At 37.5% G+C, this 24,667-nt stretch overlaps 1 protein-coding gene across 9 annotated transcripts in view; it reads left to right on the forward strand.

Moving 5' to 3' along the window:
* The window catches only part of ppfia1 (PTPRF interacting protein alpha 1), a 71,650-nt gene extending 49,264 nt beyond the window's left edge, over nt 1-22,386 (forward strand). Inside the window, exons 17-31 of one of the 9 annotated variants that reach the window (XM_061887485.1) lie at nt 640-669; nt 1,099-1,223; nt 1,341-1,513; nt 3,011-3,104; nt 3,453-3,464; nt 5,514-5,595; nt 5,694-5,894; nt 6,124-6,186; nt 6,563-6,589; nt 8,881-9,056; nt 10,553-10,650; nt 10,774-10,949; nt 14,526-14,594; nt 20,418-20,586; nt 21,081-22,386. In XM_061887485.1, coding sequence (XP_061743469.1) covers nt 640-669; nt 1,099-1,223; nt 1,341-1,513; nt 3,011-3,104; nt 3,453-3,464; nt 5,514-5,595; nt 5,694-5,894; nt 6,124-6,186; nt 6,563-6,589; nt 8,881-9,056; nt 10,553-10,650; nt 10,774-10,949; nt 14,526-14,594; nt 20,418-20,586; nt 21,081-21,142 — 1,557 coding nt within the window. In that variant the 3' untranslated portion in view covers nt 21,143-22,386. Of the gene's footprint in view, nt 1-639; nt 670-1,098; nt 1,224-1,340; nt 1,514-3,010; nt 3,105-3,452; nt 3,465-5,513; nt 5,596-5,693; nt 5,895-6,123; nt 6,187-6,562; nt 6,590-8,880; nt 9,057-10,552; nt 10,651-10,773; nt 10,950-14,525; nt 14,595-20,417; nt 20,587-20,762; nt 20,837-21,058 lie in introns of all 9 variants that reach the window. The other 8 variants (XM_061887487.1, XM_061887488.1, XM_061887486.1 and 5 more) reach the window with 8 other exon arrangements.
* Nucleotides 22,387-24,667: the final 2,281 nt, after the last annotated feature.

Below are 24,667 nucleotides of genomic sequence, written 5' to 3' on the forward strand. Positions count from 1 at the left end.
AGGATTGAATTACAAAACACAAACAAACTACCATATGTGGTATTCTGATCGTTTATTTGCTTGGCTCATGCCAGGCCTCTGCGGAATGCAGAAGAGGGAATGATCCCCCATCCGCCTATTAAGGCGCACAACGGAAAATATAACTACTCAAAAGTGTTACTGAGCCTTTTCTGTGTGCAATATCACAAAAAGTTTTCCGTCCATGGTAATACTCTTGTTTTTTTTTTTTTATATTTTGAGTTTGATTCTGCCATAAAATTTACTTTTATTCAAAAGGTGTTTTGTATGTATCAATTGAACCACTAGACACAAATACATTTTGGTGATTAGTTTGTTTGCTTGGCTGCACCTATTCAACATTGGGAAGACTTTGTGGAGTTTCCAGCTTGGTTATTTGCGGTGTCCTATCCTTCATTAACTTGTTCTTTGTGGGTGAAGTCTCCAAGAATGATGAATCTTTGCTAGTAGCAATACCAGTACGTGTGGTTCTCCATTTTGCATGTGTTTGGTCGTCAACAACTTACATGCGTGAATACTCCGTTTCCACTCTTGTTTGTGCATCTCTGGGTTGCTTTGCTGCACTGTCATGCTTCTCGCTAACTGCATTTCTTCTCTCTTTTTTTTCTTACCATGCTTCAGCCTAGTGACCTGCGCAAGCACCGCAGGAAGGTAAATTAGACACCTGTGTCACTGGTTACTCCCTGCCATCATTACCTTCCCTCCCCTTATGCCCTAAATGTTGACCCCTCTGTGCAAACCATTCAATGTTCAGCTTTAGTTTCTGGTATTTTTCAGTGATGTGAAATACATTTTTAATACATTTATTTTAATAATAATATTACAGGTAATATAGTATTTTATAATAGTCATATGAAGTACTGGTATTATTATATAATATTATTTACTAGGTATACAAGGACCCATACATTCTTGGAAAAATAAAATGACTAGGGTTAGAGAGATTGATACAGGTTATAGTCATTGTTAATTACTACACAGTCTTTTTAACGACGTCCATGCAAATGTATTTGTTACATCTGTGGTCTTAGCAGTGACTTATGACTCCTAGATGTAATTAATTTATTCTCTTGTTTGTAGTCTGCCCAGGATGACAAAGCCACTATCCAATGTGAAACTTCACCCCCTACCACTCCACGCTCCATGCGCCTTAATAGGGAAGCAGGGCATGCTGCCAGCAATGAGGACATACGAGACATCAGAGGGTAGGCGTTACTGAAGATTATTGTTTTAAAAGCTAGATATATGAATGATTTGGAACTAAATTGCTGAAGGTTAGGTGTTTTATTTTTTTTATTACTCCTTTTTTACTTTGTTCATAGTTTAATTGGCTTGCAAGATGGCCAAGGAAGTAACCCCAGCAGCAGCAACAGCAGTCAGGACTCTCTCAACAAAGCAGCCAAGAAGAAGAGCATTAAGTCTTCTATTGGACGCCTATTTGGGAAGAAGGAGAAGGGCCGGCCAAGCATTCCCGGAAAGGACTCTCCCAGCCAAGGTGAGCAGGTGTAGTGTGGACATTTCTCCAAAACGGATTCTTTCGTTTATATCAAAGTTTCATTTTATATTATTATCGAGAGTTTTACGCTGAAATCAAAAGTCATCTGAACGGTCTTTCTTTGCCCATTGGCCAATCTTTAGTTGTAAATTTTGGATACAGTAGAATGACAATTCATTTAGTAGTCCTTGTAAAATGAAGCCAACTAAAACAATAAACAAAATTACCACAAGAACTGTATTCAATGTGTTTTATAGTGATGATGAAAAACCGGAACTATACAATGTACCTACGTATTCATCCACCTCTGTATGTTTTCTTTCTTTATCACAGCACAGAAAAAGTTATGTTACACTTATTTTGACTGAAGATAATCTTTGACCCAGAGGTGATGTTTTTTGTTTGTAAACAAACACAATGTGGGGTTAACTAATTTTGTGTTTTGTTTCTAAGTTGATATCATTTTATAAGTAACAATGTCTTTAAATAATAAAACACAATGAAATATGCCTGTACTTGTTTTCCCCGGCTTCTTGAAAGGTTTCTTGGTGCCGGTCCACAGCCCATTTGAGTACCTGATTTAAAGGGCCAGTATAATGGAAGAAATATCTTGGCTTTATATGCTGAATTGTTTCCGCAAAATATGTGAAAATATTGTTTAAACATCCACAAAAAACTAAATTTCTAACTGCCATTTGGGATATCCCGCTCCAAAAGATTTCAGCAATTTCCGTACGTTCGGGGTCTGATGTCGTTAGGGTGGTAACTCCTCTGCTCTCTGCCCATTGACAGCAGACCAGTTATACTTTCAAAAATTTGAAAACGATATGCTGTTTATTATTCACAATGTCTATGCAAAACAAGAACATGTATGTTTGTTTTTTTTATGCATTCTAAATCGGAAATGAAGAAGTCAACCAACAATGAGGTCAACTGGGGCTACTGTATAGAGGCCATTAATCACTCTAAATAATCAACCAAAAACTGCCAACGAAACTCCATGTATGTCTTGTGACTTGAAAATTGACCAAGTATTAGCGATATTGTTATAAAAAGCACACACAGAAAAATTATTTTCTAGCGCACATTGCCTTTCAGGTTTTATTATGTCTTAGTTTGTATTTTGTTCAGCACTTAGCAATACTGCTACATGATGCTTTAGTGTTTCACTAAAGCTGCATGTGTTTAGTGCACAGCTTCTAAAACTTGTTACTCATCCTCCTTAAATCAAGCTAACAAAATTAATTTTCTGGAGCATCATTTGTCCCAGAGTAATTATTATTGGCTCTCTCCAAATATGCCTGAGTTGTAGTGTGTAACTGTGTTCCCACGTCTACGTCACGGCTCACGTGACTGCCCATACTTTTATCTCCATGAGATTTACAATATATTGTTTTGATCACACCTGTTTATTTGCAAACTTGATTTGTTTTTCCATTGTACTGGAACTTAAAGTAAAGGTTAATAATGTCGCTTGGCTTTTATTTTTGTTCTTAGCTGGCACTCCTGAGGCAGAGAGCTCACCCAAAGATGGCTTAGGAATGGGGACCCTGGGAAGTCCTGCAGACAAAAACCGAAAACTGCAGAAGAAGTAGGTCTGATTTAAATATGTTCTTTGTTACTTTTCTGACAGGCTCTATCTTACCCACGCTGCCTTTCAAAGTGCAGTGTGGTTTTAGAAATGTTAATTTAAAAAGTCACTTAGTGTTTATGCAGTATAACAATCCTGCCACTAAAACACTGCCTGCCCATCTCGCTCATACTCACCAATCACTCATCAATCAATTCCTTTGATTGCACACCCAGTTTCAGCCATCACCATTTTATATATATATTTTTTTTTTTATCCGAGTACTTTTAAATAGTTACCAATTCACTTTTTATTTGTTTTGCCAATCTCTCTCTTTTTTTTATCATCCTCTCCTCATCCCTTACATAGCCTAAAGACAGGGTAAGTTGTTGATTTATAATTGCTTTTGCTTTTTCTTCCCACTTGGGCTCCTCATTGACCTGACCAACTCTGACAACCTTAAATTTGTGTTCCTCTGAATGTCAGATTGCTTCTCCATTTTGCTCCTAACTAACATGAATTCAGCTAATTTTGCTTGACCTACAGCATGGTTTTGTATAAACAAACAATTGTTATGAAAAGTATTAAACACATTTTTTTCAACATGAACAAGCACCAAGTCTATGATCAGGTTGTTTTGGGGGGAATGTTTAACCAGGGGTCACCAACCTTTTTGAAACCAAGAGCTACTTCTTGGGTACTGATTAATGCGAAGGGCTACCAGTTTGATACACAATTAAGTAAATTGCCAGAAATAGCCAATTTGCTCACTTTACCTTTAATAAATAAATTTATATATATTTAAAAAATGGGTATTTCTGTCTGTCATTCCGTCGTACATTTTTTTTCCTTTACGGAAGGTTTTTTTGTAGAGAATAAATGATGAAAAAAACAATTTAACGGTTTAAAGACGAAAAAACATGAAAAAAATGAAAATTAAATTTTGAAACGTAGTTTATCTCCAATTTCGACTCTTTTAAATTCAAAATTCAACCGAAAAAAATGATGAGAAACACTAACTAATTCGAATCTTTTTGAAAAAATTTAAAAAAGAATTTATGGAACATCATTAGTAATTTTTCCTGATTAAGATTAATTTTAAAATTTTGACGACATGTTTTAAATAGGTTAAAATCCAATTTGCACTTTGTTAGAATATATAACAAATTGGACCAAGCTATATTTCTAACAAAGACAAATCATTATTTCTTCTAGATTTTCCAGAACAACAATTTTAAAAGAAATTCAAAAGACTTTGAAATAAGATTTAAATTTGATTCTACAGATTTTCTAGATTTGCCAAAATAATCTTTTTGAATTTTAATCATAAGTTTGAAGAAATATTTCACAAATATTCTTTGTCGAAAAAACAGAAGCTAAAATGAAGAATTCAATTAAAATGTATTTATTATTCTTTACAAAAAACAAAACAAAACACTTGAACATTGATTTAAATTGCCAGGAAAGAAGAGGAAGGAATTTAAAAGGTAAAAAGGTATATGTGTTTAAAAATCCTATAATCATTTTTAAGGTTGTATTTTTTTCTCTAAAATTGTCTTTCTGAAAGTTATAAGAAGCAAAGTAAAAAAAAAAAAATGAATTTATTTAAACCAGTGAAGACCAAGTCTTTAAAATATTTTCTTGGATTTTCAAATTCTATTTGAGTTTTGTGTCTCTTAGAATTAAAAATGTCGAACAAAGCGAGACCAGCTTGCTAGTAAATAAATAAAATTTGAAAAATAGAGGCAGCTCACTGGTAAGTGCTGTTATTTGAGCTATTTGTAGAACAGGCCAGCGGGCGACTCATCTGGTCCTTACTGCACGGTCCTTACTGCACGTAGTTGGTGACCCCTGGTTTAACTGTCAATGCGCCATCTGGTGGCTAAGTACAAGTTTAACATCAATTTGAATGGGGTCTCCTACCCAGCACACCTTTCAAAACAATACACTGGGATTCTTCATTACTGGCATTGCCGCTTCATAATTAACAAAGACTGCATGGATTGAATGCAAACAATTTCTCAAACAAGTTCTCCCTGTCATAAATTCTGCATGGAATGCCTCCTATTTATGGGGAATGTTTTTTACACTTGTTTGAAAGCTAAAAACCTGGTACAGAGATAAAACACTCCAAAATACACAGTGTACATCACTTAGCTCTTAGCGACCTGACGCATCTGTTTGAACTTGCATCAAGGAGTTTTGACATACTTCTGTTCTTCTGTGACATAGGTCATTTTGTCAATAAATTTAGTCTAGTTTTCGCCTGAACTATCTTTTTTCTTGTACTTGCACTCTGTCTGTTTTACTGTTGGAGTTCATTTTTTTTCAGATGTGAATATTGTGTTTGTGGGGATGGAATTGTGTGGTTATGTTAGAGTTAGCCGCTCCTTACAAACATTCTTTTAAATAATTATTTGTCTGTATCAGGCATGAACTGTTAGATGAGGCACGCAGGCAGGGCCTGCCATTTGCCCAATGGGATGGACCAACTGTTGTCGTTTGGCTTGAGGTACAGCACTTAAACCGTTCAATCAATCAACTTTTGTTTAAGACTTTATTGTTGTGAATTTTGTGTTTCTGTTTTTTTCTCTCATGTCCCTTGGGCAGCTATGGGTGGGCATGCCAGCTTGGTATGTGGCTGCCTGCCGTGCTAATGTGAAGAGTGGAGCCATTATGTCAGCGCTTTCTGACACCGAAATACAGCGGGAGATAGGCATCAGCAACCCGTTACATCGTCTGAAACTTCGTCTTGCCATTCAGGAAATTATGTCCCTCACCAGTCCCTCTGCCCCTCCCACCTCAAGAACGGTATGTCTCTCATAATGCTCTAGTATGTTTCATGAAGTCTAATATATTGCCTTTTGCACTGTCTAAAATGTCTTAATCTCACTAAGCCTGCTACTGCCAGGGATTAACATTTTAAGCATTTACCTTTTTCTCGCAGATAATGCTTGCTTATTATCTCTTTTCTGTATTGCATCCCTTTCCCTTCTCTGCACACTTCACTCACTTGTGATGGGGGGTGTCACATGATCAGACTACAGCAAACGTATGGGTCACACATGAAGAAATGGAAAGTTTGGCAGCAACACCTTCTACGGTTAGTCTTTGCTGATTGGCTTGGCAATGGTATGTTTCTCACGGCTCATTCCAAGTCAGCCCAAAAAGGGCTATATAACAGCAAACGTACAATTATTTATGATCTGGCTTCAACTCACACTAACTGAAAACCTCACACTGTTGCTGGTATTTTTGAGCAACTTGGAAAGAGATCTTATTCAGTTTTCTCCAGTAGTGTTTCCCTTGAATGTATTTGTGGCATGAGTTGAGTGGATAGTGTAGTGTGTGTGTCTGCTCCCACAATGGATTTTTACATTTGCACAGTTTACATCCTGCTGTTCTAACCCAGCAATACAGTCTCACTAACCCAGCTTTTCTTTTTTCGTCACCATGTTCACTAACCATGCTAACACCAGGAGGATGACGAAAATATCTGGGCCCAGGTTTGAATACATATCACTCCTGTTTATTATTATCGCCCTTTTGGTTCAATCATGTTGAGCAAACCTTTACTGTGCAAATGTGTAACACAATGGTTTCGTGACATAGCTTTGCTTAGTATTGAATATAAAGTATAAATGTTCAATGCGAAGCTTTCAGGAGAACTGCTGTGAGATTTTAGAAGAAAGCCTTTGACGGGTTATTTTAATGATGTCCTTTTTTTATTTTCCATCAGCATAAAAAACTAATGAATTATTCATTAATAATGAATAATTATTGGATACCAGGACACACGGTAGAAAATTAATGGATGGATAACAGTTTACTTTGTCAGCTATAACACAAAGGAAATATGTTGTTTGCTCAGATAGCTTTAGCTCTCACATTGTATTTACCATCTTGAATGTACAAATATCAAAGTGACCCCACACCTCTATATTTTTCTATATCTTGTCCTCACTGGAAAATATTTAGACCACTTGGTTACTTAAACAAGACTTTTTAGTCTCTGACTGCAGACAAAGTATATGATTTATTAAATATGGGAAGTAATAATAATTGCTTAAGAAACACAGTAAAATATTGTAGTCAATGACTGTTATAGACTCTATTTATTTTGCTGTTTTAAGCTTAATTGTGACAATATTTACAATTTCAAAATGTCCTACAGTCATCCCTCCCCACTTGTCGCTTCACATTCATCGCTTTTTTTTCAAAATATATTTACCGGTAATAGAAAATAATATTGCGGATCATCACTGTTTTGCGTTTTGACTGCCTATTGTTAAAAAAATGTCATAATTTAGCTTACTTTGCGTATTTTTGGCCTAAATTAAGTATTTTTAAAGAACAAATCTTAAGGTACTTTTTTGTATTGCATAGCAGATCATCATCATTATTGAACAAGTTGTACATACTATTTACATTGGCTTATGTATGTCTGAAGTTCTTATGTATTATTGTAGATGTATACGTCTTATTTCATTTTATCTCTACTATATTTGGTAAAACAAGTGTTCAGGTGATTCTCGGAATGTTATTTAATTTCTAAAAGGCTCTAAGTATTAAGGAGGTTATAAAAATATTTTTATTGTGCTCAAATTATGAAAATATTAGATTTAGTATTAAGAATTCCTACTTTGCATAAATTAAATTAAGAGTGATAATAGGATAGGACAGGATAGACTAGTTTATTCATCCCACAATGGGGATGGCTGCAGTGCAGATACAGCAAGTCTACAAAAAAGTAAAAACACATAAACAATTAGGGAGACATGAAAGAACACAAAGGACATTAAAAGAGTACAGAGCTGACACTTCAGCAGTACAATTTTTACATAAAGTTTAAAGAATAACAACAAATCAACAAAATATTAGCGATGAATAATACATATTGCACAGATACGATTGCATCAAGCAACCAATATGGGAAATACCGTATTTTTCGGAGTATAAGTCGCTCCGCAGTATACGTCGCACCTGCCGAAAATGCATAATAAAGAAAGAAAAAAACATATGAGTCGTACTGGAGTGTAAGTCGCATTTTTGGGGGAAATTTATTTGATAAAACCCAACACCAAGAATAGACGTTTGAAAGGCAATTTAAAATAAATAAAGAATAGTGAACAACAGGCTGAATAGGTGTACGTTATATGACTCATAAATAACCAACTGAGAAGGTGCCTGGTATGTTAACGTAACATATTATGGTAAGAGTCATTCAAATAACTATAACATATAGAACATGCTATACGTTTACCAAACAATCTGTCGCTCCTAATCGCTAAATCCCATGAAATCGTATACGTCTAGTCTCTTATGTGAATGAGCTAAATAATATTATTTGATATTTTACGGTAACGTGTTAATAATTTCACACATAAGTCGCTCCTCAGTATAAGTCGCACCCTTGGCCAAACTATGAAAAAAACTGGGACTTATAGTCCGAAAAATACGGTAGCTTTTTTCATCAAATCATCCGCCTTTGCAGCCTTGCACATGTTTACAAGCAAAGATTACTGTGCACACTTGAAAATCAAAAGAAGTATAAAAGATACAACTTCAATTTGATAGCAGCATCTAAAAACAGGTACCATACTAAATCGTATTAGTAATATTCAATGGTTGTCTCATGACACAAAAGTTATGAAACAAGTCTTACTTTGTATGACAATATGTGTTGACAATATCCTATAAACTAGTAATTTACGTTTTATGTCTTTTGTTTGTTTTAGTTAAAGTTTTTTAACCTAGGTTTTAAAGTCATCTTAATTATTTGTTGTTTTTATTTAAGACATTGGCGTACGGAGACATGAATCATGAATGGATTGGCAATGAATGGCTGCCCAGCTTGGGTTTACCACAGTATCGCTCATATTTCATGGAGTCCCTGGTGGACGCCCGCATGCTGGATCATCTTACAAAGAAAGACCTCCGGGGACAGCTGAAAATGGTTGACAGCTTCCACAGGTAAAAACCACACATTATAAAAATGTGTGTTAAAGGCCTACTGAAATGAGATTTTCTTATTTAAACGGGGATAGCAGGTCCATTCTATGTGTCATACTTGATCATTTCGCGATATTGCCATATTTTTGCTGAAAGGATTTAGTAGAGAACATCGACGATAAAGTTCGCAACTTTTGGTCGCTAATAAAAAAGTCTTGCCTTTACCGGAAGTAGCAGACAATGACGTCACCGGTGTGAGAGCTCCTCACATCCTAACATTGTTTATAATGTGAACCTTCAGCAGCAAGAGCTATTTGGACCGAGAAAGCGACAATTTCTTTATTAATTTGAGCGAGGATGAAAGATCTGTGGATGAGGAAATTTAGAGTGAAGGCTTAGAAAAAAGAAAGTTAAAAAAAAAAGGCGATGGCAAGTGAGAGCGATTCAGATGTTATTAGACACATTTACTAGGAAAATTCTGGGAAATCCCTTATCTGCCTATTGTGTTGCCAGCGTTTTAGTGAGTTAAAAACACTAGCAACAGCACCCCCCGCAACCACACAAGGGACAAGCGGTAGAGAATGGATGGATGGGTGATTAACATGAATGGGCTACTTCTTGGTTCATGAAAGATTATGAACAGAAATTAATGATGCCACTGTAATTTGTGGGGGTGGACAGCCCTATTGATGTAAATAATAGCTCAATTTATCCAGATGTTAACCAAAATTGTATCATTTTTGTTGTGTGCTAAACATGTATTTAGTTAGCCCAACAACTCCATCGCTTCTGTATACTGTAGGTTTATAAATTCTTTGAGATTTGGTAGTATATAAAATATTCTTACAGTAGTTCTCTGTCTACCTGGTTTAATGAGTTTAGTTTAGTGAGAAGTCACGGCTGCAGGAGGACACTGGCTCCGCAAATCTCCGGTAAGAGGCGACTTATTTCCACAATTTTCTCACCGAAAACTGCCGGTCTACATGTAGTCGTGATCCATCTTCGCTTGACCGCTCTGATCCATAGTAAAGCTTCACCTCTGGGAATTTTAAACAAGGAAACACCGTGTGTTTGTTTGGCTAAAGGCTAAAAGCTTCCCACCTACATCTTTCTACTTTGACTTCTCCATTATTAATTGAACAAATTGCAAAAGATCCAGGTACACAGATGTCCAAAAGACTGTGTAATTGCGCGATTAAAAGAGACGACTTTTAGCCGAAAGTGGTGCCGACCTAATATGTCCCCTCCAACCAATAACGTCACAAACACGCGTCATCATCAACAGGAAACTCCACGGGAAATTTAAAATTTGTAATTTAGTAAACTAAACCGGCCGTATTGGCATGTGTTGCAATGTTAAGATTTTATCATTGATATATAAACTATCAGACTGTGTGGTCGGTAGTAGTGGGTTTCAGTAGGCCTTTAAATAAGCTCCAATCAGTGACATTTTTGGTACAAAGATATTTGTCATGCTTGAAATAACTAATAGACTACTCTCTATGTCTGATTAATAGGAACAGTTTTCAGTGTGGAGTGATGTGTTTAAGGAGACTCAACTATGACAGAAAGGAGCTGGAAAGAAGAAGGGAAGACTCTCAGCTAGAGTTTAATGGTAACAATAGTATTTGAAGTCTTAACTAATACCTTATTTTGGCCATTTTTACTTTTGTTTTTAAATTATGCATTATTATGCAATATTAAATTGAATAGTAAATGTCCTGTCTGTACTTTTCAGATGTGCTGGTGTGGAGCAATGAGCGCGTGATAAATTGGGTTCAAGCAATCGGGTTGAAAGAGTATAGTGCAAACCTGTATGAAAGTGGCGTCCATGGCGCACTGCTGTCCCTAGATGAAACCTTTGATCACAACTCCCTGGCACTTCTGCTGCAGATTCCTACGCAGAACACTCAGGTACACACAATACACCAAATCTTAGCCATCCCAGCATTACTGCAAATATATGACAAAAAAACGTTCCTACATCTGTTTGCAAGGAAAAATAAAATATTTTTTGGGAACTGTTTTAAAAGATTTTGCCTTTGTCAACGCACAAAAAAATGTTGTGGTTTAAGCTAACTTATCAACCATACACATGGTAAATAAATACAAACTGGCTGTGATTATCTCATTTGATGTGGACACAATCACTGCTGTCAAACCCATGCTTTATCGACGGCGGGTGGCAGGGGCAAAACATGCAGCGAGGTCCTAACGTTGTAAACACAAAATAATCCAAAACATATTTCACACAAAAACCATAAAACAACTGCAATGGAGATATTTATCATTTGTATTAAATATGCTGCAGTTACATGAATGCTGCAGGATTAAACATGTGCGAAAGAAATAGGCTATGAAGTTAAAAAACTAGGGTTAACCAAGTTAACATTTTTTTTTGTCCCGCTATTTTTTTTGTTGCGTGATTGTGTGCAAAATCTGTGTGACCCTCGGCCCTTCCCGTAACATGGGAAAATACAGCTGAGTTCCAGTTGATGTCTTGCCAAAAGCGAGAAAAAATAGCAAGCAGAAATTAACAAAGAAAAGAAGAAATGGAATAGAATTGAATGGCAAGCCCTGCTCAAAGCCCCAGCATGTTGCTCTCTCAACAGGACCATAGCCATTTCCATTCCAGTTGCTTCACCTGACCAAATAGCCAGCTGATTCAAAGAGAACCCCTACATTTTGACAAAGGCAGACCATCATGCTGGATTTTATTTTAATCCCCAATAGCATTTATATCAACTGCTACTGGAGCGCTTGCATTCACAAGTGTGGAGCTTCACTCTTGTGTTTAGATTACTATTTAGCACAATGACACACAATTGCATTATGATCATGCTTCAATTGTGAAATGTCTGGAACTGTGATATTTCTACCGAAATAAATGCTAGTATGGGGATGTCATTGAGGTTTGTGCATCCCTTCGAAGCACTTATGATTAAGGGCTATATAAATCAACTTTGATTGATGACTGACTGGTAGTATATCAATTGAGAAATATAGAGGGGCAACATTTTCTGCAAGGTGAAAACAATGTAAATATTCCCCTGTAACATGTTTTGGTTGATAGTCCTCAATTACAAAGCGTTTAGCAAGCTGATCGCTAAGCATTAATACAATTCCTTTGGAACTTCTGGTTAGAAGCTTAGGGCATACCATTCTATGCAGTACAATGAGTGCCAAAACTTGATAAAACACATAATGTACAGAATATTAGAAGCATTTATTTAGGTAGAAGTATCACAGGTTAGATTACCAAACCTCTTTGACAATCAAAGCTTGATCGTAACAATCCATGTTATTTATACGCTATACTTGCATCGGTGTAGCTGCGCTCCTCTAAATGCAAGGGCTCGAGCAGCACAGGATTCAAAATCTGGTCAGTGTTTCTGTCCATTTTGGGTTAATTTGTTTAAAAAATAATATTAATAATAAAGTTAAAAAAAGTGTAAGTACCAATGATTGTCACACACACACTAGGTGTGGCGAAATTTGTCCTCTGCATTTGACCCATCCCCTTGTTCACCCCCTTGGAGGTGAGGGGAGCAGTGGGCAGCAGCGGTGCCGCGCCCAGGAATCATTTTGGTGATTTAACGCCCCATTCCAACCTTTGATACTGAGTGCCAAGCAGGGAGGTAATGGGTCCCATTTTTATAGTGGTTGGTATGACTCGGGTTTAATGAATGACTAATTTGCATAAAGCAAACAAATCAAAGCTAAAAAGAATATCTATTAACACATAGACATAAAAAGACCTTCTGGAAGAAAGTTCTGTGGTCAGATGAAACAACAATTTAGCTGTTTGGCCACAATACCCAGCAATATGTTTAGAGGAGAAAAGCTGAGGCCTTTAATCGCAGGAACACCATTCCCACCGTCAAGCATGGTGGTGCTAGTATACGCTCTGGGCCTGTTTTTGCTGCCAATGGAACTGGTGCTTTAAATGGGATAATGAAAAAGAAGGATTACCTCCAAATTCTTCAGAACAACCTAAAATCATCAGCCCGGAGGTTCGGTCTTGGGCACAGTTGGGTGTTCCAAAAGGACAATGACCCCTAACACACGTCAAAAATGGTAAAGGAATGGCTAAGTCAGGCTACACTTATGGTTTTAGAATGGGCTTTCCAAAGTCCCGACTTAAACATGTGGACAATGCTGAGGAAACAAGTCCATGTCAGAAAACCAAAAAATTTAGCTGAACTGCACCAATTTGGTCAAGAGGAGTGGTCAAAAATTCAACCAGAAGCTTGTGGGTGGCAACCAAAAGCGCCTTATTGCAGTGAAATTTGCCAAGGGACATTCAAACTAATATTAACATTGCTGTATGTATACATTTGACCCAGCATATTTGGTCACATTTTTCAGTAGGCTCATGATAAATTCATAAAAAGAAAAAAAAACTCCAGGGCTTCACGGTGGCAGAGGGGTTAGTGCGTCTGCCTCACAATTCGAAGGTCCTGCAGTCCTAGGTTCAAATCCAGGCTCGGGATCTTTCTGTGTGGAGTTTGCATGTTCTCCCCGTGAATGCGTGGGTTCCCTCCGGGTACTCCGGCTTCCTCCCACTTCCAAAGACATGCACCTGGGGATAGGTTAATTGGCAACACTAAATTGGCCCTAGTGTATGAATGTGAGTGTGAATGTTGTCTGTCTATCTGTGTTGGCCCTGCGATGAGGTGGCGACTTGTCCAGGGTGTACCCCGCCTTCCGCCCGATTGTAGCTGAGATAGGCGCCAGCGCCCCCCGTGACCCCAAAAAGGGAATAAGCGGTAGAAAATGGATGGATGGAAAAAAACTCCATGAATGTTTTTTGTGACCTACAAGTATGTGTGCCAATCACTCTATCACAAAAAATAAGAGTTGTAAAAATTATTGGAATCTCAAAACAGCCATGACATTATGTTCTTTACAAGTGTATGTAAACTTTTGATCGCAACTGTATATATATATATATATATATATATATATATATATATATATATATATACATACATACATACATACACGTATATAATGTATATAATATTTGTGTGTATGTATAATATATATATATATATATGTGTATATATTTATATCTAAAAAAAATATATATATACATATATATATACCCATACATACATATATATTTGTGTGTGTATATAATATATATATTTAGAATATATATATAGATCTATATACATACATATATATATACATACACATATATATATAATGTATATAATGTGTGTGCGTGTATGTATATGTATATATATATATATATATATATATATATATTACATGCATATATATTTGTGTGTATATACTATATATATATATATACATGCATACACACTGTAGATAGATATACCTTGTAATAAATTTGAAACAGCAAAGTTTTGTCAAAATTGTCATTTTCAGAAAAAGAAGTGCACAGTGTACTGATGGAAGTATTCCATTTGTAACACAGCCACTGTTCAATAATAGATGTCTCCTTCTTGTCTTGTCTTTTAGGCCAGAGCAACCCTTGAGCGCGAATACAACAGTCTGCTGGCCATCGGCACAGACCGAAGGATGGAAGAGGTAATGAACAAAATATTTTTATACAGTAGGGCTGTCAACGTTAACTTGTTAAGGCATGTGATTAATAAAAATATATATATCATTATTATCATGAATGAATGAAGATCAAACATAATGTTTGTTGTGACTGCCAGAAGGCAACACGCATTGCACAGGCAGTGATCACGTCCCACGCCAGTGAGATCATAAGAGGTGTTGTGCTCTGCGCCTTTCAAAACAAACTCCAACGTAACTCTTGATAAAACTGAGGTAATTAGTTGGTATTGCGACGGCAAACTTTCTTATCGACACACATCAAGTTTATAATACTCTTAAAGTGAAACATTAACGTGAGAATGGCTACATGGGCAGCAAACTATGCTGGCTGAGTTTATCGGCACTTACCATGGATAAGTTAAACAAAATATTTTCAAAATGGACAGCCACCACATGCAGAACATTAACATCTGTAAAGACCAAGTGCTGCTAGATGTTGTTCATGTCACCAACTAACGTACAAACTAGAGATAGTTTGTACAAAAAAAAAAATCAGCGCTGTCATCCGAAAAAGGAAAGTTTTGTAACGAGATGAAGCCCAGTAGAAAAGACAGACCATTACAAAGGAATCGAGAGGCACGTTCTTTCTTGACAAATGTCATGTCTCTTGTCAACACACTGCCTTTTCGTCAAGGCACCTTCTTTCACACACACACGCACACACACATGCTTGAAGGCGTCACAATAATAGGGTGACACGTCACATCCAGTCCAACTGCGCCAACAAAATAAAAAATGGCTTATATTTGTTAAAACAACTGGTTAAACCATACTTGCCAACCTTGAGACCTCCGATTTCAGGAAGAGGGGGGTTGTGGTAGTGGGCGTGGGTTGGAGGGCAGGAGTATATTTACATCTGCTGTGTGCACAGTTGTGCACTGCACTCTCTAAAAGCCGTAGATGTTATTGTCACATATGCATGACTGATTGATTGAATAAAACTTTTATTGGTACATTGCACGGTACAGTACATATTCCCTACAATTGACCACTAAATGGTAACACCCGAATGAGTTTTTCAAGTCGGGGTCCACGTTAATCAATTCATGGTACAAATATATACTATCAGCATAATACAGTCATCACACAAGTTAATCATCATAGTATATACATTGAATTATTTACAAACCCCGTTTCCTTATGACTTGGGAAATTGTGTTAGATGTAAATATAAACGGAATCAAATCATTTTCAACCCATATTCAATTGAATGCACTACAAAGACAATATATTTGATGTTCAAACTTTTTTGCAATTAATAATTAACTTATAACTTATATTTGATCTTCAAACTCAGAAACTTTTTTTTTTTTTGCAAATAATAATTAACTTAGAATTTCATGGCTGCAACACGTGCCGAAGTAGTTGAAAAATGGCATGTTCACCACTGTGTTACATCACCTTTTCTTTTAACAACACTCAATACACATTTCAGAACTGAGGAAACTAATTGTTGAAGCTTTGAAAGTGAAATTCTTTCCCATTCTTGTTTTATGTAGAGCTTTAGTCATTCAACAGTCCAGGGTCTCCGCTGTCGTATTTTACGCTTCAAAATGCGCCACACATTTTAGATGGGAAACAAGTCTGGACTGCAGGCGGGCCAGGAAAGTACCCGCACTCTTTTACTACGAAGCCACGCTGTTGTAACACGTGGCTTGGCATTGTTTTGCTGAAATAAACAGGTGTGTCTATGATAACGTTGCTTGGATGACAACATATGTTGCTCTAAAACCTGTATGGACCATTCAGCATTAATGGTGCCTTCACAGATGTGTAAGTTACCCATGCCTTGGGCACTAATACACCCCCATACCATCACAGATGCTGGCTTTTGAACTTTGCGCCTATAACAAATCGGATAGTTATTTTCCTCTTTGTTCCAGAGGACACCATGTCCACAGTTTCCAAATATAATTTAAAATGTGGACTCGTCAGACCACAGAACACCTTTCCACTTTGCATCAGTCCATCCTAGATGAGCTCGGGCCCAGCGAAGCCGGCGGTGTTCCTGGGTGATGTTGATAAATGGGTTTTGCTTTTCATAGCAGAGTTTTAACATGCACGTACAGATGTAGCGACCAACTGTAGTTACTGACAGTGGTTTTATGAAGTGTTCCTGAGACCATGTGGTGATATCCTTTACACACTGATGTCGGTTTTTGATGCAGTACCGCTTGAGAGATCCAAGGTCCGTAATATCATCGCTTACGTGCAGTGATTTCTCCAGATTTTCTGAACCTTTTGGTGATTTTACGGACCGTAGATGGTAAAATCCCTAAATTCCTTGCAATAGCTCGTTGAGAAATGTTGTTCTAAAACTCTTCGACAATTTGCTTACAAATTGGTGACCCTCGCTCCATCCTTGTTTGTGGATTACTTAACATTTCATGGAAGCTGCTTTTATACCCAATCATGGCACCCACCTGTTCCCAATTAGCCTGCACACCTGTGGTATGTTCCAAATAAGTGTTTGATGAGCATTTCTCAACTTTATCAGTATGTATTGCCACTTTTCCCAACTTCTTTGTCACGTGTTGCTGGAATCAAAGTCTAAAGTTAATGATTATTTGCACAAAAAAAAAGTTTTATCAGTTTGAACATCAAATATGTTGTCTTTGTAGCATATTCAACTGAATATGAGTTGAAAATGATTTGCAAATCATTGTATTCCGTTTATATTTACATTTAACACAATTTCCCAACTCATATGGAAAAAGGGTTTGTACATTATTTACAATCCGGGGGTTGGGATGAGGAGCTTTGGTTGATATCAGTACTTCAGTCATCAACAATTGCATCAACAGAGAAATGGACATTGAAACAGTGTAGGTCTTACTTAGTAGGATATGTACAGCCAGCAGAGAACATAGTGTGTTCATATAGCATAAGAACAAGTATATACATTAGAAATACATTTGATTATTTATATTAGGTTATTTACAATCCGGGGAGGTGGGATGTGAATGGAGGAGGGTATTAGTAAAGGGTAGAAGTTGCATGTACTGTAGATGGCAGTATTGTCCTGTTTTAAGAGTGTCACAACATTGCTGTTTACGGCAGACGAACTGCTTTACGGTAGACGAAAACGTGACTGCTGTTGTTGTGTGTTGTTACCGTGCTGGGATGACATTAATGAAACTGCCTAACAATAAACCCACATAAGAAACCAAGAACTCGCCCTCGATCATTCTACAGTTATAACGTCATTGGGCGGACACGCTGTTTATATTGTGGGAAAGCGGACGTGAAAACAGGATGTCCTCACTCAGGTCCGCATGAATTTCGGGAGATTTTCGGGAGAAAATTTGTCCCGGGAGGTTTTCGAGAGAGGCGCTGAATTTCGGGAGCCTCCCGGAAAATCCGGGAGGGTTTGCAAGTATGAGTTAAACTAAGGAAGAGTAAATGCAGATGTAAATGGTGCACTATGTAAAGTTGTTTATGGGTGTTTTTGTGACAGTATCTATACATATGTACCTAGTTTGCTATATTATCGCAGAATATTTTAAAATGTGCACTTAATTCTTACTACACTTAATGTCACCAAGTTTTAAGCAAATCAAGGACTTGCTTTTAACTAAAACTTAAAAAAAACTTTGCTGTATGACATTCTGACTACCAAATTGCATTTGTATCTAAATATTGGGGTATTTTCTTAAGCAAATGTTATTGATGCGAGCAAATAATACCGTTATTAATCATGATTAATCACAGTTCAAGAGTGTGAATAATCTGATTTTCTAAATTAGTCACTTGACAAACCTAATATGCACTATATACAAAACCAAAAACCAGTGAAGTTGACACATTGTGTAAATCGTAAATAAAAACAGAATACATTGATTTGCAAATCCTTTTCAACCTATATTCAATTAAAAACACTGAAAAGACAAGATACTTCACGTTCGAACTTGTAAACTTTATTTTTTACAAATATTAGCTCATTTGGAATTTGCTGTCTGCAACATGTTTTGAAAAAGCTGGCACAAGTGGCAAAAAAGACTGAGAACGTTGATAAATGCTCATCAAACACTTATTTGGAACATCCCACATGTTAACAGGCTAATTGGGAACCGATGGGTGCCATGATTAGGTATCCAATCCAATCCAAGGTATAAAAGCCACTTCAATGAAATGCTCAGTCATTCACAAACAAGGATGGGCCGAGGGTCACCAGTTTGTGAACAAATGCGTGAGCCAATTGTTCAACAGTTTAAATACAAAATTTCTCAACGAGCTATTACAAGTAATGTGGGGATTTAGTTAAGTTAAGTTAAAGTACCAATGATTGTCACACACACACACTAGGTGTGGTGAAATTGTCCTCTGGATTTGACCCATCCTCTTGATCACACCCCTGGGAAGTTAGAGGAGTAGTGAGCAGCAGCGGTGCCGCGCCCGGGAATCATTTATGGTGATTTAACCCCCAATTCCAACCCTTTATGCTGAGTGCCAAGCAAGGAGGCAATGGGTCCCATTTTTTCATAGTCTTTGCTATGACTCCCAACCTACCGATCTCAGGGCGGACACTCTAACCACTAGGCCACTGAATAGATCACTGTATACGGTCCGTAATATCATCAAAAGGTTCAGAGAATCCGGAGAAATAACTGCACGTAACCGGAAATGCTCGTGATCTTCGATCCCTCAGGCGGTACTGCATCAAAAAGCGACATCAGTATGTAAAGGATATCACCATATTGGCTCAGGAACATTTCAGAAAACAACAGTAACTACAGGTGGTCGCTACATATGTAAGTAAGTGCAAGTCAAAACTGTACTATACAAAGCGAAACTCATTTATCAACAACACTCAGAAACGCTGCCAGCTTCATCCAAGTTGGATTGATGCAGAGTGGAAAAGTGTTCTGTGGTCTGACGAGTCCACATTTTAAATTGTTTTTGGAAAATGTGGAAGTTGTGTCCAACGAACCAAAGAGGAAAAGTTCCACCCGGACTGTTCTAGGCACAAAGTTGCAAAGCCAGCATGTGTGATGGTATGGGGGTGTATTAGTGCCCAAGGCATGGGTAACTTACACATCTGTGAAGGCACCATTAATGATGAAAGGTACATAAAGGTTTTGGAGCAACATATGTCGCCATCCAAATTACATATTTTTCATGTGTGTTACAACACTGTGGCTTCGTAGGAAAAGAGTGCGGGTACTAGACTGGCCTGTAGTCCAGACCTGTTTCCCATTGAAAATGTGTTGTGCATTATGAAGCGGAAAGTACGACAACGGAGACCGCGCACTGTTGAATGGTAAATGGGTTGTACTTGTATAGCGCTTTTGACACTACTTCCACATTCACCCATTCACACACACATTCACACACTGATGGAGGGAGCTGCCATGCAAGGCGCTAACCAACACCCATCAGGAGCAAGGGTGAAGTGTCTTGCTCAAGGACACAACGGACGTGACGAGGTTGGTACTAGGTGGGGATTGAAACAGGGACCCTCGGGTTGCGCACGGCCACTCTCCCAACTGCGCCACGCCGTCCCCAACAACTTAAGATGTACATCAAGCAAGAATGGGAAGTAATTCCACCTGAAAATTTTCACAAATTGGTCTCCTCAGTTCCCAAAAATAAGTTTCTCATTTAGAAAAAAATATGTTGTTTTTGCCGTTGAATATAATTTGAAAAGATTTAGCAAATCATTGTGTTCTGTTTTTATTTTGGATTTACACAACATGCCAACTTCACTGGTTTTGGGTTTTGTAGATAATGCATCATAGATATTAATGCACCGTCTTTTTTTTTTTCTTCCCTTTATATTTGTACCAGGATGATGACAAGAATTTTCGACGTGCTCCCTCATGGAGAAAAAAATTCCGGCCCAAGGACATGAGGGGGATGTCCTTGGGTGCGTCGGATACCCTGCCGGCCAACTTCAGGGTGACCAGCCGCAATGCTTCATCTCCCTCCACACAGCCAAAGAGGAGCCCAATAGATGGTGAGTAAGACTTGTGCGTGCATGTCTGTTATTGCAGCTACTTGAAGTGAGAATGTACTTTTTCTTGTTTTGCTTTTGCTTTGCATTTTGAATGGCTTTGCGGTTCATGATGCTGTGATTAACTGCATGCAATTTGCATGTGATTTTTTTTTTTTTTTGCCAACATGCAAACACAGGGAGTCAGTCTATACAGAGACTGGATACTGCAACAGTCAGGACCTACTCTTGTTAACATAAACCTCACACAACGGTAAGATCCCATGCAGATGTACAATTGATGGCTACAATATATTTTTTACCTCTCACTTCCTACTTTAGCAGCACAGCAGAAAACAGCTTCCTTGAACTGTTTAGCTTTAATAACGCACGTTTCACGCATCTTCTCTCTTTCTCTTCCTTTCTACCCATCCATCCCCGGCCTCTGTTCTGCTTCCCCTCTCATGTCTGTACTTTTCCCTTTTTCCCATCTCAGTTTATCCTCATTATTTCTATAGGTAACCGCTGGTCTGAGGATGAAGGGGAGTTCCCTGTTTTCAAGACCAGGATGATGAACTAAACTGAATTTTAAGGACACTAAAAATGTTCATACTCAATAATCTCAGTATCCCTAAAGGACACTGAGTAGATTTTTCCACATTTCTTATATGTAGACTATGTATACCAGTGACACTTTTTAAATGATTACCATAATACTATGTGATTTTTTATTTTTTTCTCTATCCTTTTAATCAACACGCTTTTTAAAATGACATTTCCCCACTGTGCTCTCAAGTGTATGTAACAGAATATTTCTGGAGTTTGTATATTTCTACCAACAGACATTTTCTAATCTTTTTTTATAATCTTGACTGACCAGATGTATGTTTTCTTCCAATGTTGATTTGAAATATAATTAATGATTAAGTGACTTGTGATATAAGTTAATTTTATATCGTTACGCCTTTTTAACTTGTATTTTTGTAGCTTATTACTGGCGATCTTCATGTAAATATAGCTCTAAATATAGGTCAGTGGATGTGTGAATATCAGATAAATTGCTGGAGACTGTTTCACAACCTGCTCAACACTGTGAGTGCGCCATCACTATTAGAATAACTTTTGGCAAGCAGGGGATGTTGAAAGATATCTTGTGAAACACAGTATATTTTCCATGTATATGTGATACCAAATGTAAAGTCTAGAATTTAAGAACTAAAGCCATATATCAGTAGCAGAAAAAGGCTACTTTCAAATGAAAGCAAAAGACCAGGTTCTCCCTTGCTGACCACGCATGTAACCCTCACTTTGTCCCTGGAACCACAAACAAACCCACAAAGCTCTACAACACAGGTGTACACTATTTGTTTTGATGGACCAATTTCACTTCAGTTACTGCTCTCAAAGAGGTTCAGTTCACCCCAAAAACTTTATAATACGCCTTTTGTTTCTTAACCCTATACTCTCTGCTGTTCTTATTTATTACATGATTATGTTGTCTCCTCACCGTCATATCTTAATATAATAGCTCTATATTTTCTCCCTGTCGGTCTTGTCTGCTCTCAAAACACAGGTTCCAATTTAAGGATTAAGGAACCGAAGCGATTTCTTTAACCCGTCTGTAGTCAAATGCTAGATAGAAACGATGTCATCATGTATGTAATTTTGTCATGCACAGTGCAAGTCATGTTGCTATTTTTTTCCTGTTCTTTGAATTCTTTCAACTTGTAACAATGATGTACAGTCTAAGTACTTATAAAGTATTTTTATCACAGTATTTATTGCCTACGTTGAATAAAATCATGAAACTTACTTTATTTTACAGATGAAGACTAAAGCATTGTCTTTTCAAATTGTGTATGGTCTTGGTATTAGCTTTTACAGAAAGCATAGACGTCCACCAGTCTCTATATCCCAATAGTCAAAAATGGAAGAGAGGGAGGGACAAGCGGTAGGAAATGGATGGATGGATGGACTATTTCCACATTCACTCATTCACATACCGATGGCGGGAGCTACCCTAACCACGGCCCATCAGGAGCAAGGGTGAAGTGTCTTGCTCAAGGACACCACGGTCGTAACGAGGATGGCGGAAGCTGGGGATCTACAAACCCTGTTTCCATATGAGTTGGAAAATTGTGTTAGATGTAAATATAAACGGAATACAATGATATGCAGATCCTTTTCAACCCATATTCAATTGAATGCACTACAAAGACAAGATATGTGATGGTCAAACTCGTAAACTTTTTTCTTTTTTTTGCAAATAATTTAGAACTTCATGGCTGCGACACGTGCCAAAGTAGTTGGGAAAGGGCATGTTCACCACTGTGTTACATCACCTTTTCTTTTAACAACACTAAATAAATGTTTGGGAACTGAGGAAACTAATTGTTGAAGCCTTGAAAGTAATTCTTTCCCATTTTTGTTTTATGTAGAACTTCAGTCGTTCAACAGTCCGGGGTCTCCTCTATCGTATTTTACGCTTCAAAATGCGCCACACATTTTCGATGGGAGACAAGTCTGGACTGCAGGCAGGCCAGGAAAGTACCCGCACTCTCTTTTTTTTTTTTTTTTTTTAATGAAGCCACGCCATTGTAACGTGCTGAATGTGGCTTGGCATTGTCTTGCTGAAATAAGCAGGGGCGTCCATGAAAAAGACGGCGCTTAGATGACAGTTTATGTTGTTCCAAAACCTGTATGTACCTTTCAGCATTAATGGTGCCTTCACAGATGTGTAAGTTACCCATGCCTTTGGTGCTAATGCACCCCCATATCATCACACATGCTGGCTTTTGAACTTTGCGTCGATAACAGTCTGGATGGTTTGCTTCCCCTTTGGTTCGGATGACACAATGTTTAATATTTCCAAAAACAATTTGAAATGTGGACTCATCAGACCACAGAACACTTTTCAACTTTGCATAAGTCCATCTTAGATGATCTCGGGCCCAAAGAAGCCGGCGGCGTTTCTGGATGTTGTTGATAAATGGCTTTCGCTTTGCATAGTAGAGCTTTAACTTGCACTTACAAATGTAGCGACAAACTGTATTTAGTGACATTGGTTTTCTGAAGTATTTCTGAGCCCATTTGGTGATATCCTTTAGAGATTGATGTTGGTTTATGATGCAGATCGAAGGTAGCAAGCGGCTGGGCCCCAATTTTCAGTTCACTCAGCACCGCTGGTTGCTCTGGACCAGTGGGAACCAACAGCGCACGGTCACCGGCTCTCATCTGCTCCGTGTGACTTCTCCACCTGTTCCCAACACCTCTGGGATGTTCCAAATAAGTGTTTGATGAGCATTCCTCGACTTTATCAGTATGTATTGCTACCTTTCCCAACTTTGTCTCGTGTTGCTGGCATCAAATTCTAAAGTTAATGATTATTTGCACAAAAAAATGTTTATCAATTTGAACATCAAATATGTTGCCTTTGTAGCATATTCAACTGAATATGGGTTGAAATTGATTTGCAAATCATTGTATTCCGTTTATATTTACATCTAAAACAATTTCCCAACTCATATTGAAACGGGGTTTGTATTTATTGTGTGTGTGTGTGTTGTATTTGTAGTAGTGTAAGAAAGTGTGTGCTTGCGCGTGCTGTATTTATAGGAGTGGAAGAAGGAGACATATAGACTACAAGTTCATCTGAAGCCTGTTTTGTGGTTCCCAACTCATCAGGAGATTTAATGAGAATGTGCTTTATATAGTGAGTAGATTACAGAATGGTAATGGCTTAATCTACCTAATCTATTTTTGCAGTTCAAACTTTTAACAGTTTTAAGTGTTGCACAAAAGGGCTTTGTTTCTGTGGCGGCATGAGAATAGCACTTTTTGTTTGTTTAGCGGCACATTTCTCTCTTAATGTTTTCTGAGTCTCTGGGTGGGCATTAGTGATGGCTCATCCAAAGAAAATAAATTGTATTAAGTTATCAACTAAAATATGATACTGATTGGTTAAATCTATGTTTGAATTCATAAATCATTAACTCTGAAATCAATATGATCAGTGTTACGCATCTTAAAAAGAAAGATTGCATATCGATTTTGAGGAATTTCATATTTTGAAGAAAATGTTCCAAAAAAAGTTTTATGTATTTTA

Source organism: Nerophis ophidion, linkage group LG25 (assembly GCF_033978795.1).
Source record: "Nerophis ophidion isolate RoL-2023_Sa linkage group LG25, RoL_Noph_v1.0, whole genome shotgun sequence".
Classification (NCBI taxonomy): Eukaryota; Metazoa; Chordata; class Actinopteri; order Syngnathiformes; family Syngnathidae; genus Nerophis; species Nerophis ophidion.